This window comes from Humulus lupulus, chromosome X (assembly GCF_963169125.1).
Source record: "Humulus lupulus chromosome X, drHumLupu1.1, whole genome shotgun sequence".
NCBI lineage: Eukaryota > Viridiplantae > Streptophyta > Magnoliopsida > Rosales > Cannabaceae > Humulus > Humulus lupulus.
The window spans coordinates 43,062,021-43,076,472 of record NC_084802.1 but is presented as its reverse complement, the minus strand read 5'-3'; the positions used below and the strand labels follow the sequence as shown (position 1 = coordinate 43,076,472).

Below are 14,452 nucleotides of genomic sequence, written 5' to 3'. Positions count from 1 at the left end.
TGAAGGTAACTTTCCTTGATTCTGTGGCTCACTTTGACTTATTGAAATGGCTATTTGACCCATAATATTCTCTAGATTTTTCAGGGACGCTTGAGCGCTTTGAAGAATAACTTGAGTCTGTATATTGGAGGACACTAACGTTTTCAGCATATCCGCCATTTATGAATCCTGAGCTTGTGAGATAGGAGGTTGTTGAGGATGAGGTGCACAGGCATGTTGAGACCTATGTTGGCAAGGAAACTCTGGTGGCCTAGTAGGTATGGTTTGTTGTTGATTACCATATTGAAGATTAGGATGTTCATTCCACCCTTCATTATATGTTATAGCATGTAATGACCCACTAATTCTAAGACATTGGACCATAAAAACTACTAGACATAGCTACTAATTTAAATAAAACATACATATGGAATATTCATAACTTAATTAAAAACTCCAAAGTAAATATTGAAATACATAATTTAGTAATATGGGATCCCATTGCTTTAAAATAAAACATAACTTTAAACTAAAGGAAATTGTTTACAAAGCTAAATCCGGAAAATACATAAAAACATAATTTAAAGAGACTAAAAACAATGTTGTCCTCGAATCGTCACACAGTCCATCGAATCCCTTCATCCTTAATACACAAGACAAGATACCATGAATCCTTCTGCCGCCATAACTATTTTCCTGCATACATAATAATTAAAGGAATGAGCCTAATGTCCAGCAAGAAAAATCTACTAGCACATACAACATAAAACATAACATAAGACTACAAAAGATATACTATAAAACATACATCATATAGAACTGCAATGGCCATCATAGTTCTTGGGGCTTGTTAACTAAGCAAGTCATATGCCCATAGATTTGTGGGGCTTGCTAGCCAAGCAAGTCATATGCCCATAAATTTTTGGGGCTTTCTTGCTAGACAAGTCATATGCCCAAGGACTATAAACATACTATACATAACGTAAACGTATCATAACATAAACATAACATATCATGTAAACATATAAAATCTATCCTATTTTCCTTACCAACACCGAAATATTTGAGAATAAGGACGAGATTTGGAACACTCCTAAAACCAACAATAAGAATGGTGAGTTTTTCTAAAGAAAAGAGATGAAAAGGAGAGAACTAAACCATCAAGAAGAAGAAGCTTACCGAAAAGAAACCTTAAGTTCAAAGAACTTAAATACCTAGCCAAGAATCGAAAACAACAAGTTAGGATTTGATTAAAGAAAACTAAAGAACCATACAGAAATGAACTTAATAATAGGAATACCTTTGAATGTACTATAACCGATCTACACCTCAATATTGAAAACACACTCTAAATCTCAATTCCCAAGTGTTTATAAAGCTTAAGATGATAAAGCTTTTTATCCCAAACCCAAGTGTATCACTCTATAGTAAACCTAGCAACTTGAAGGCTCTGAACACAGCTTGAAGAATGAGAGAAATGGTTGGGTAATAGGTCCTATTTATAGAGTTCAAGGAGTGAAACTACCTCCTTTTAGCTTGAATAAAATAATGAATATTAATTGAAAAATATTTGAATATTCGTTCAACAGGTGCTTAAGACTCGGTTAAAAACATTCAGAGGCTAGTCAAGAGGTTAAGGCTATTTTTAAAATTGATAAACCGAACTTTAAAAAATACATAGGTAGGGTCAATATATCACCCCTATAGGTGATATATCGCCTCTCCCAGCAGTCCCAAGGCTGGTTCGATTGTTCGTGGAAAGTCGACGTATTTTTCGTATCTTCCGTAGGCGATATATCGGCCTATATGCTGCGATATATCGGCATACGTGAATATATTAAACACGTAATTCCACTTTTTCACCATAATTTGAATTTATTAGTCAGGTTTGACTAGGTAATACGAGATTCCAGCAAGTTCTAGAAGGGTCTAGAGCTTCTAGAAACTTCTATTTTTGAATTATCCACAAAAAATGCTTAAATCCTCAAATAAACAAAATTGTGACAAGTGTCATGCTCTTAATGGTCTTGGAAGATTCTAGAGTTTCTATAACTTTCTTTGATTTAAATTATAATTAAATCCTTAAATAAACATGCATAGGACAAGTGTCATGATCTTATTAGTTCTATCTAAACCTTATAGTATAATAAATGATATCTTTATAATCAGCTATATTAATCAAACCTTATGTTATAATTAATATTCTTAAACTATAGGTTAAACTTATAAAATCTATAAGTGTTGCTGCGAGTGTTCAACTAAGTCTCAGCTTGAACCAAAAACCACAGTAACTATCATACTATAACTACTAATAGCTATTACATCTACTACTACTACTACTACTACTACTACTACTACTACTACTACTACTACTATCTAACTAGCTAAGTAAAGTTCTGGGACTCTACAATTCTCCCCTACTAAAAAGAATTTCGTCCTCAATATTTACTTACCAAACACTTCCGGATACTATGCTAACATGTCTTCCTCCAACTCCCACATTGCCTCCCGTTCTGAACTATTACTCCATAAGACTTTGACTATCGGAAAACTCTTAGACCATAAATTCTTCGTCCTGCTAGCTAGGATGCTAACCGGTCGTTCCTCGTAACTCAAGTCTTTCTGGAGTGCTATCGTATCATACTTGAGGATGTGAGATAGGTCTGACACATACTTTCGTAGCATCGAGATGTCGAACACATTTTGGCTATCTGCTAAAGCTTGTGGTAGGTCTAATTTATATGTAATTACTCCCACTTTGTCTAATATATCAAAAGGACCTATAAACTGGGGACTAAGCTTGCCTTTCTTCCCAAACCGCTTCACTCCTTTCATAGGAGATATCCTTAGGAAGACTTGATCTCCGACCTTGAATTCCACATCACGCCGCTTGGCATCCGCATAACTTTTCTAACGGCTTTGAGCAGCGAGCATACATTTTCTAATCAACGCTACTGCTTCATGAGCTTTTCTAATAGCTTCGGGACCAAGAAGTTTCCTTTCTCCTACCCCGTCCCAATGTAACGGCGATCGACACCTTCTTCCATAAAGTAGCTCATAGGGTGCCACCCCGATCGTTGATTGGTAGCTATTGTTGTAGGAGAATTCTATCCGTGGCAAATACTTACTCCATGATCCTCCGAAATCAAGTTCACAAGTGCACAACATATCTTCTAAAATCTGTATGGTACGCTCGGACTGACTGTCTGTCTGAGGATGAAATGTTGTACTAACACTTAACTTGGTACCCATGGCTTGCTGCAAACTTCCCCAAAATCTCGATGTAAACATCGACCCTCTATCGGATACTATTTCCTTAGGGATTCCATGCAATCATACTATTTCTTGGACATAAATGTCTGCGTGTTGATCTGTTGTGTATGAGGTCTTAACATGCAGGAAATGAGCTGACTTGGATAGTCTATCTATTACTACCCAAGTCGAATCATGCTGCTTACTTGTTCGTGGCAAACCCGTCATGAAATCCATGGCTATATCATCCCATTTCCATTCTGGAATGCTAAGGGGTTGCAATAAGCCTGCAGGCCGCTGATGTTCTGCTTTCACTTACTGGCATACTAAACATTTAGACACAAATTCTACTATATCTTTTTTCATTCCTGGCCACCAATATATTGCCTTAATGTCGTGAGTCATCTTGGTCGACCCTGGGTGAACTGAGTATGGGGTATTGTGCGCTTCTTCTAAAATCTTCATCTTAATCCTTTGATCATTTGGCACACATACCTGATCCTTATATCTGAATAACCCTTGTCTTGATATTGAGAAATATCTGGCCTTACCTTCTTTAACTTCATCCATATGTGCTACTAACGTGTCATCATGCCCTTGCCCAAACCGTATTTCTTCTAACAGACCTGACTGGATAGACAAGTTAGCCAGCTTACCGATGACTACTTCTATTCCGGCACTGATCAGCTCCTACTATATCGTCTTTTCTATTCCGGCTAGTGCTGCTAGACTTCCATAACTCTTCCTACTTAGCGCATCAACAGCTACGTTTTCCTTTCCCGGGTGGTATAGGATTTCGCAGTCATAATCCTTCACTAGTTCTAACCACCCACGCTGCCTCATGTTGAGCTCCTTCTGAGTGAAGAAATACTTTAAGCTTTTGTGGTCCGTATAAACCTCACAGTGTTCTCCGTAAAGATAATGGCGCCATATTTTCAACGCAAAGACCACTGCTGCCAACTCCATATTGTGTGTTGGATAGTGTTGCTTGTACTCCTTCAGCTGCCTTGAGGCATAGGCTATCACCTTATCATTCTGCATCAACACACAACCCAATCCTTGCTTCGACACATCACAGTAGACTACAAACTTGTCATTGGGAGTCGGTACACAAAGTATTGGTGCTGAGCATAGCTTATCCTTAAGCAACTGGAAAGTCTCTTCACACTTATCTGTCTAGTTGAACCTTTGTTGTTTCCAGGTCAGGTTGGTGAGTGGAGTGGCTATCTTCGAAAAGCCCTCAACAAACCTCCGATAATAACCTGCTAATCCCAAAAAGCTTCTTACCTCTGACGCGTTCTTTGGTCTTGGCCAATCCTTCACAACCTCTACCTTAGATGGGTCTACTGTAACTCCATCCTTGGATACAATGTGCTCGAGGAATGCTACTTCCGAAAGCCAAAATTTTCACTTCTTGAACTTAGTGTAAAATTGATGCTCTTTTAGTCGTAACAAAATCAACCTTAAATGTTCCCTGTGCTCAACTTTTTCCTTTGAGTACACCATGATATCATCGATGAACACTATGACGAATTTATCCAAATAGTCCTTAAAGACCCTATTAATTAAATCCACAAACGTGGCTCGAGCGTTGGTAAGACCGAAAGACATATCTAAAATCTCGTAATGCCCATAACGAGTTCTAAAAGTTGTCTTAGGAATATCCTATTCCCGTACCTTGAGTTGATGATACCCAGACCGTAAATCAATCTTTGAAAACACGGTCGCGCCTCGAAGTTGATCAAACAAGTCATCAATTTGGGGTAACAGGTACTTATTCTTAATCGTCACCATATTCAGCTCGTGGTAATCTATGCACATCCGCATGCTTCCGTCCTTTTTCTTCACAAATAGAATCGGTGCTCCCCATGGAGAGTGGCTTGGTCTAATGAAACCCAAGTCTAAGAGTTCTTCTAGCTTCGTCTTTAACTCCTTGAGTTCGGTAGGTGCCATTTGGTGTGGTGCCTTGGAGATAGGCTCAGTGCCCGGTACTAATTCGATTGTGAAGTCAATTTCCCGAGTCGGCGACAACCCTAGTAAGTCGTCAGAAAATACTTATGGTAATTCCTTTACAATGTGAACGTCTCCAACCTTTAGTGGTGTTTTCTTTACCACATTCGTGACGCTGGCTAAGAATGCTTGAAATCCTTTTTCTATCATCCATTGAGCTTTGAGAGATGATATAAGTAGTGTTCGTAGTCCTGAAACTTGTCCCATAAAGCACAGTCTCTGACCGTCAGGAGTCTCAAATGTCACTTTCTTGCGTTTTTAGTTGATGGTTGCGTCATGCCTTTCTAGCCAGTCCATGCCTAGTATCACGTCAAAGTCTTTAATCTCTATTTCTATCAGGTCTCCTTCTAGTTCTACGTCCTCAACCTTGATTGGTATGCCTCATACTATCCGTGATGATAGAACTACTTCGCCCGAAGGAAACTCTGTTACAAACCTAGTTCTAAATCTTTCACAAGGTTTGTCTAATTTCTCTATCATTCCTAACGAGTATACGAGTGAGTATCTCCTGAATCAAATAATACAGAACATTTAGTATTGAGGATAGGAATCTGACCTATAACCACTTTACTGCTAGTATCAGCTTATCCTTGGGTTATGGCAAATACCCTGGCGGGAACCATCTTGTCTTCCCTTTTTCCCTTTGGCTTGAGCTGAGGACATTCTCTCTTCCGGTGTCCTTCCTGACCACAATTGTAGCATCCTTTGGTATTTGCACGGCACTCACCAGGATGTTTCTTTTGGCACTTAGCACATTGCGGGTATTCTACATAACCGGTCCTCTTACCTCCATTGCTCCTCCATGCCCTTTTATTGTTTTGGGACTGCTTGTTGTCAGGATTCTATCTTTTTTGATCATTTTTGTTGCTGGACTGATTGTTGTTGTTATGACCATTCTGAGGTTGACACTTCTGTTTAGGCTCAAGCTTACTAGCCTCCTCTTTACTAACATTCGCCTGAAGCTAGGACATCGACATAGGTAGCATTTCTCGGGTTTGCTAGCTTAACCCATAGCTCAATCTTTGATCGAAGTCCTCTAACGAACTTGGCAACCCTCAGTAAGTCAGTTGGAACCATTTCTGGTGCAAACTTGGCTAATCAGTCGAACTGCCGAGCATATTCTACTACTGATAAGTTCCATTTCTTCAAACCAGCGAACTCCTCGACCCTTGAAGCGATGACTGCCGAATTGTAGTACTTTTTGTGGAACACCTCCACAAATCTGGTCCAAGTCATGGTGGTGACATTACGAGTCAGCTGAACTAAGTCCCACCATATTCTAGCATCTTTCTTAAGCAGAGACAAAACGCAGGATATGCGATCCACGTTGCTAAGATTCATGTGCGCTAGGATCGGCTCCACATTTCTAAGCCATTCCTCCGCCTCGAAGGGCTATGTTGTCCCTTCAAAGTTTGGAGCATGTTGCTTACGAAACCGCTCGTACGTTGGCTCCATGTGCTGAGCTAGGTATGGCGCATAGTTCACCGTTGGCCATCCCCCATATGGACCAACTTGTTGGGGTGCTGGAGCCATTTGCTGAGGTTGTGGTTGTGGCGGAGGCGGAGGCTGAGTCTGTTGTCGTTGTTGCTGCAGTAATTCCTCAACTTACTGTCGTAGTCTGGCGATTTCCACAGTGTTGTCAACCGGCGGTGGCGGCGCATTTTGGTTGGCAGTAGCACACACTCCCTTCCAGCGAACTGGAGGGGCTTCATTGCTCTCAGGAGCGGCGTTGGAGGCATTGGCATTGGTGCGAGCAGACCTTCTGAGAGACATCTTCAGCGGAGTTCTAACAATTGAGAAGAAACATGTTAGAACTTACCCTAATAGGCTCTAAGGAAAAACTTAATCTAAGCAAACATAACTCAAACCTATTAATTATGATTTCTTATGAAAAGAATTATATAAGCCTTCCTTTAATTAGGGTGTGTTTCTATACTTCGAAAAAAAATAAGTCATCTTTATTATTTTCTAAGTCTGTTTCTAATCATCCTATATGACTAATTCTCAGGCACGAAACTCGTCGTTGTTCCAAAGGTAACCATATTGTGGGAGGGCTGGGATCAGTGAAATCGTTCCCACTACTATGGCCCCCTAGCTCTCAATATGGAACACGGTCCATTGATTTGTATCCACCCTCACCGAACTTGGTCATTATTTATTAAATTTATTATTTATTATGATTGCAAAAGAAAAAATCAATTCTAAAAATTGGGATCTTCTACATTTGATCCTTCATCTAACATATCATAATCTATCTCCTCATAGTCATCATTATTTTGAGCCTCAAAATGCCCTCGAGGAAGATTCGTAAAGATTCTATGTTTTTGCTCGTTTGTGAATTGGAATTCCATCTTAGAGGTGAATCTAAGTATGAGAAAATAATATCTCATAGCTACCGATAATTCATCCTCATCATCTATAGTCTCCCATATATCTTCTAAGGCTGCAATTACAATAGGATAATCTTTAAAAAGTCTAATCACTAAAACATATTGCTCCATAGCTCTCATCATGATTTGCTTAGTTTCTTGGAGGTGACCTTTCTCCCTATGGAATAAGAGTAGTCTTCGAGTGATTCTTTCTAGCACTCCTATGGTATTTCTTGGCTCTCTAATTCTTTTCAAGGCCTTAATGGCTCGGATATCCCCATAAATTAATGCTCCATTCATTCTTAACTTAAAACATAAGGCTAAAACGTTAGCTATACATATAAACATAATAACTATAACACAAATACTTACATTGGCGATTAGATTCAGAGCTTGAGCGTGTATATCAAGAAGAACTTCATTCGAATGAATCGTTTACTCTAATACCAACTGTAATGACCCACTAATTTTAAGACCTTGGACCATTAAAACTTCTAGACATGGCTACTAATTTAAATAAAACATACATAAGGAATATTCATAACTTTATTAAAAACTCCAAAGTAAATATTGAAATACATATTTGAGTGATATGGGATCCCATTGTTTTAAAATAAAACATAACATTAAACTAAAGGAAATAGTTTACAAAGCTAAATGCGGAAAATACATAAAAACATAATTTAAAGAGACTAAAAATAACGTCGTCCTCAAATCGTCACGTAGTCCATCGAATCCCTTCATCATCAATACACAAGCCAAGCTACCATGAATCCTTCCGCCACCATAACTATTTTCTTGCATACATAAAAATTAAAGGAATGAGCCTAATGCCCAGCAAGGAAAATCTACTAGCACATACAACATAAAACATAACATAAGACTACAAAACATATACTATAAAACATTTATCATATAAAACTGCAATGGCCATCATAATTCTTAGGGCTTGTTAACTAAGCAAGTCATACGCCCATAGATTTGTGGGGCTTGCTAGCCAAGCAAGTCATATGCCCAAGAACTATAAACATACTATACATAACGTAAACGTATCATAACATAAACATAACATATCATATAAACATATAAAATCTATCCTATTTTCCTTACCAACACCGAGATATTTGAGAACAAGGACGGGATTTGGAACACTCCTAAAACCAACAATAAGAATGGTGAGTTTTTCTAAAGAAAAGAGATGAAAAGGAGAGAACTAAACCATCAAGAAGAAGAAGCTTACCAAAAAGAGACCTTAAGTTCATAGAACTTAAATACCTAGCCAAGAATCGAAAACAACAAGTTAGGATTTGAGTAAAGAAAACTAAAGGAAACTAAAGAACCATACAGAAATGAACTTAAGAATAGGAATACCTTTGGATGTACTAGAACCGATCTACACCTCGATATTGAAAACACACTCTAAATCTCACTTCCCAAGTGTTTATAAAGCTTAAGATGATAAAACTTTTTATCCCAAACCCAAGTGTATCACTCTATAGTAAACCTAGCAACTTGAAGGCTCTGAACACAGCTTGAAGAATGAGAGAAATGGCTGGGTACTAGATCATATTTATAGAGTTCAAGGAGTGAAACTACCTCATCTTAGCTTGAATAAAATAATGAATATTAATTGAAAAATATTTCTATATTCATTCAACAGGTGCTTAAGAGTCGGTCAAAAATGTTCAGAGGCTAGTCAAGAGGTTAAGGCTATTTTTAAAATTGATAAACCGAACTTTAAAAAAAACATAGGTGGGGTCGATATATCACCCCTATAGGTGATATATCGCCTCTCCCAGCATTCCCGAGGCTGGTTCGATCATTCGTACAAAGTCGACGTATTTTTCGTATCTTCCGTAGGCGATATATCGGCCCCTATACTGCGATATATCGGCATACGTGAATATATTAAACATGTAATTGCACTTTTTGAGCATAATTTGAATTGATTAATCAGGTTTAGGGAGGCATGGGCTAGTGAGAGAGAGAGAGAAGAGAATGAGGATTTTTAAAAATGAAGAAGAAGGGTCGGCTATGCAAGGGATAACGTGGGGACTATTAGCGGCGACACATGTCGCCGTTAATAGTCATCGCTGATGTTATTTTAAAACACGTGGTGACTATTAGCAGCGACATGTGGCGACTATTAGCAGCGACATGTGTCGCTGCTAATAGTCCATTGAAAGAATTTGGTGGGAAAATTCCCACATTTTTTTGAGTATTTTTGAATTTATTGTAAATTACATGTGTCACTCGTAATATCAAAAATTTCACTTCTAATAATATTGTAAATTAAAAAAAAAAATATTCGATGTGATATCAGCGGCGAGCATGCTTTGTCGTCACTAATATTGACATTATTAGCAGCGATTTGTGGTCGCCACTAATATTGTCGCCGCCAAAAAGCATTTTTCTTGTAGTGTAGAATAATGCAAAACCCTAATTAGTTGGCCACCTAACAAGATCTCACAATATTCATAGCATTAAAATAGAAAAATAGAAGCAATTTAATATAAGGGAATAAAAGGAATAAAATTTATGATTGCATTCAAGATCTCATGTCTAGGGTTTTGAAATAACCCTCAACTACAAATAAAACTACTCCATAATCACATTCATATTCACAAACATAAATATTCAATGAAAATAAAGAAGTTTTGAGAAGAAGAAAAAAACTAGATTGAAGAATGTAGATGATGATGTCTTTTCTCCTCCTCTGCTGCTCTAGCCTCTAAAATTCGCAATCCAAAGTTATTCTAAAAGTTATCCCTAATCCCTTTTATAACCCATTAAAAATTACATTTAAAAATTAAATTTAAGAAAAAAATTCTATAATAGGTCGCAGCCAGTATTTCTTGGTGGCCGCGGCCACTAGACCAATCTGGAAAAATGCGCATCCTAGCCAAGGCCAGAGGTTTATGGTGGTTGCAGCCACTAGTCTCTGACTCCCAGGTCACGTCCTGGAATAGGTCTGGCTGCGGCCACAACCCAATTTTCTACTTGTATGCTTTTTTCTTCATAATCTTCAACTTTGAGCTCGAACCTCAGGTTTATGGACTTCTAAAACACTTCAAACTCGTCACAAACTTCATTTTCTCGAGTCCTATTGTTTCATGCCAATCCCTGACCACAAAAATTCATAAACTTCATCAATAATACCTTATAAAATATTTTATGCCTTAGAAATTAAAGACTCATAAAACAAAGCTAAGAACACCTAAAACCACAAGAAATTAACATTATCTAAGTGTGAAATGATAACAAATATAAAATGCCCTTATCATACAGACTTTGCTCACTTTGAATCTGGCATTAACATCTGTAGCTAACAAATCAGTTTGGGAAAAAATACTCTTAAGCTTCATTAATTTTTTCCAATACTAGCTAGCATGTAACTTCAACTCATTTCACCCAAAGCATATCTTTCTTAGTAGCAATAGCCCAAATATACTTAGCCAAGGAAGCTTTGTTCCATTTAGGCCATTCTCTATGACACACTCTTCCAAATATCTTAGGAAGACACACTTGCTCCCAAGATGTAAGAAGCATCTTACTAGAATTTCCTTTTTCTCCCCAAAGAAAATTCTAGCAAAGTTTATCAATCTCTTCAACAACACCTTGAGGCAGCAAGAAAATGCTCATCCAATAACATCTAATGCACAACATGTATCTGCTGAGCTCTACCCACAAAAGAAAGTTGCTTACTTGCCCAATTATAAAGCTTCAGTTGAATTTTCTTAATTATTTGACAACAATCTGATGCCTTCCATTTAGTTGGTCTCATAGGAACACCTAGATACTTCAATGGAAATTATCCCTCCTCAAATTGGACAACCTCTAGAATATATATCTTATCTACAACACCCACCCCTCTAAGATATATGTGAGACTTAGTTTTGTCATTGTTAAGCCAGAAGCATTACAAAACTTAGAAAAGGCATCATTAACGATCTTGACCACTTTTAGAGTCCCTTTACAAAAGATAATAAGATCATCAGCAAAACAAAGACTCACCAAGTTAAGTATCTTACAAAGAGGATAAAACAAAAAATCGGGCATGTGAGATGCTTGTAGTAAAAGTCTAGTTAAGTATTCCATCACAAGGACAAAATGTAAAGGATATATAGGGTATCCTTACCTAAGGCATTTTTCTCCTTTAAAGCTCCCTTGGATTCTTCCATTCATCATAAGAGAATAAGAGGTTCCTCTTAAACAGATCATCACCCAAGATGTAAATCTACTAGGGAAACAGTAAGAAATCATTAAGTTTTCAAAGAAATTCTAGTCAATAGTATCAAAGGCCTTACTAAGATCAATTTTCATCACACGTCTAGACGAGATACCCTTCATGTTATACCCTCTAATAAGATCTTGCAAAATAAGTAAGTTGTGAGTAATGTATCTTTTCTTAATGAAAGCACCTTGATTATTATTTATCATAAACGAAAAAACCTCAAAAAGCCTAGAACAAAGCATTTTAAAAATGCACTTGTACAGTGTATTGCAACAAGCTATAGGACGGTAATCCACTGCTTTGGTTGGCCTATCAACCTTAGGAATTGGATAAAGCAATGTACTATTAAGAATAGCAAAAATATGACATGTTTCAAAGAAATTCAACACTGCTATGGGCGTTTCTTCACCTATATCTTTCCATAAAGCTTTAAATAAGGCTGAACCAAATCTATCCAGCCCAGGACTCTTATGAGAGTGGAAATTAAACAAAGCAGTTTTAACATCCTTTGTAGTAAACGGCTTAACTAGGCCAATTTGTTTGTCCAAATCCAATCTAGGACGAAACTCGATAACTTGCTACTAAATCAGAGAACAAGTTGTGCTTGGGCTGCCCATGAAACCCTTAAAATGATTCAAAATATGAGCCACAACTGCTTCATAATCATTAACTATGTTGCCCTGATTGTCCATGAAATAGGCTATTCTATTTTCTTCAAACTAGCATGAAAACATGTTGTGCTTTCATCACCAAACTTAAGCCAAGTGACCTTACTTTTCTGTCTAAGAAAACTTTCATATACTTTGGCATGATGAATATAGTTAATTTGAGCCTCCTGCCGCAAAACAGTTATAGAAGGATTGAGCTGCAATTTTAATTGAGCTCTTTGGTATTGATCTTTGACTACATCATAACCCATCTAAACATTCCCAATCACTTCCATGTTGAATCTTTTCAGAATATGCTTAAGCCTCGACAACTTTAGCATTAACTGAAACTACCCAGTCCCCTGTGTTGGCTTGCACCAATCCTTCATCACGATCTCCTTAAATAACTCATTTTCAGTCCTCGTATTATAAATTCTAAGCGGTTTATACCCAAGCATACCAACAACCATAGTCTTGACGATACAATAACAATGTTCTGAGATAGCTTCCCACTGAAAGATAGCTTCAGCATTGGGATGCAAATCAAGCCAAGCCTCATTTTTAAAAACTCTATCTAGCTTAGAGTAAATTCTAGTCCCTCCCTTCTGGTTATTATACCAAGTATAATGAGACCCAAAACTTTTCAATTCATCAGACAACCCAAGAGTAAGCCAATAATACCTCCATTTCCTTTTCAATAATACCTCGACCTCCCATCCTATCATCAAAATAAAAGATAGAATTAAAGTCACTCATCATTATCCAAGGTTGAACAAGGAAAGTTAACTTAGCCAAATTAGTCCATAAAACTCTTCTTTCCTCAATGGTGTTAAAGTCATACACAATCGTCAAACAGAACTCCTGAGTCTGACCGAAAACTTTAACTGTACAATGCACAAACTGAGCGCTTTCCTCCAAAATGTGAACCTTCATAAAGTTTTTCTTCCAAAAGAGCAAAATGCGCCTTTCTATAATCTAACTGCTATGGTAATCCCAACCAAGAAATGAATTCAACAACATATACTTTATTCTATCCTCTCTCATTTTTGTCTCCAGCAAAGTCCTTATACCAATTTTATTCACTCTATAGAGATCCAAAGCCAACCTCTATTTATTCCTATTATTCAATCCCCTAATGTTCCAACAAAGGAGGTTGCAAAAATCCCTCAAGAGATTTGGATTGTTTAGAAGCTACTTTGTTCACATTCTCCACTTCAGCCTGTAACACACTAAATGAATTTTCGGATTGAGTTGATGCAGCTACCATTAACCTGTTACCTCCCCTTATCTTCTTAGGGGTTACCCATTCCCCACTCCTAGCCACAGATGATGAAGACATTACCTTCTAAACACCTGAAAGAGATTTTGTGTTGACGTTGTGACAAGTCTGTTGGATTTCAACTCGTGTTGTCTTTAAAGGATTATCTTCTCAGTTTTGTCCTTCCTCTCCCAAACCTGCCTCAAAGCCTTCTTACCACTAGCTTCCCCGTGACCATAGTTGCCACAACAAGAGCACTTAGTCGGCAGCCACTCATACTCTACATTTTGATCAACTAGTTGACCTCGCTCATTAATAAAATTGTTCACCTTAGGTAGCTTATCTGAGATAACCACATCCACCAACACCCTTGCAAATTTGATCATAGACCTATCCCTTGTAACCATGTCTACCATGATTGGTTTCCCTATAGTACTCACTAAGGCACTAAAGATAATTAATTCCCCAATATTGCAAACCCAAATCATGTAGCCTAATCCAGGCAGGAACATAATGAACAAGCCTTAATGAATCGAGGTCAGTAGACCAAGGTCACAGAATGAGAGGTTTTTATCAAAATGGATAACCCCTACTTCCAACACTAGATCTCTAGTCACTTGATCCCTGAATTTCACAATTGTAAACCCTAAATTCATTCTAACCATCCTATCAACCCCCAACGTTCCCCATATCCCTTCACAAA

At 37.7% G+C, this 14,452-nt stretch overlaps 1 protein-coding gene across 1 annotated transcript; it reads right to left on the bottom strand.

Annotated features, from left to right (window-relative positions):
* Positions 1-11,891: 11,891 nt before the first annotated feature.
* LOC133805759 (uncharacterized) lies at positions 11,892-13,830 on the bottom strand. Its single transcript, XM_062243918.1, has 4 exons — positions 13,687-13,830; positions 13,173-13,418; positions 12,614-12,763; positions 11,892-12,422 (listed from the first exon to the last, which is right to left on the bottom strand). Exons 1-4 carry the CDS (start codon positions 13,828-13,830, stop codon positions 11,892-11,894), a joined length of 1,071 nt encoding a protein of 356 aa, XP_062099902.1.
* Positions 13,831-14,452: the final 622 nt, after the last annotated feature.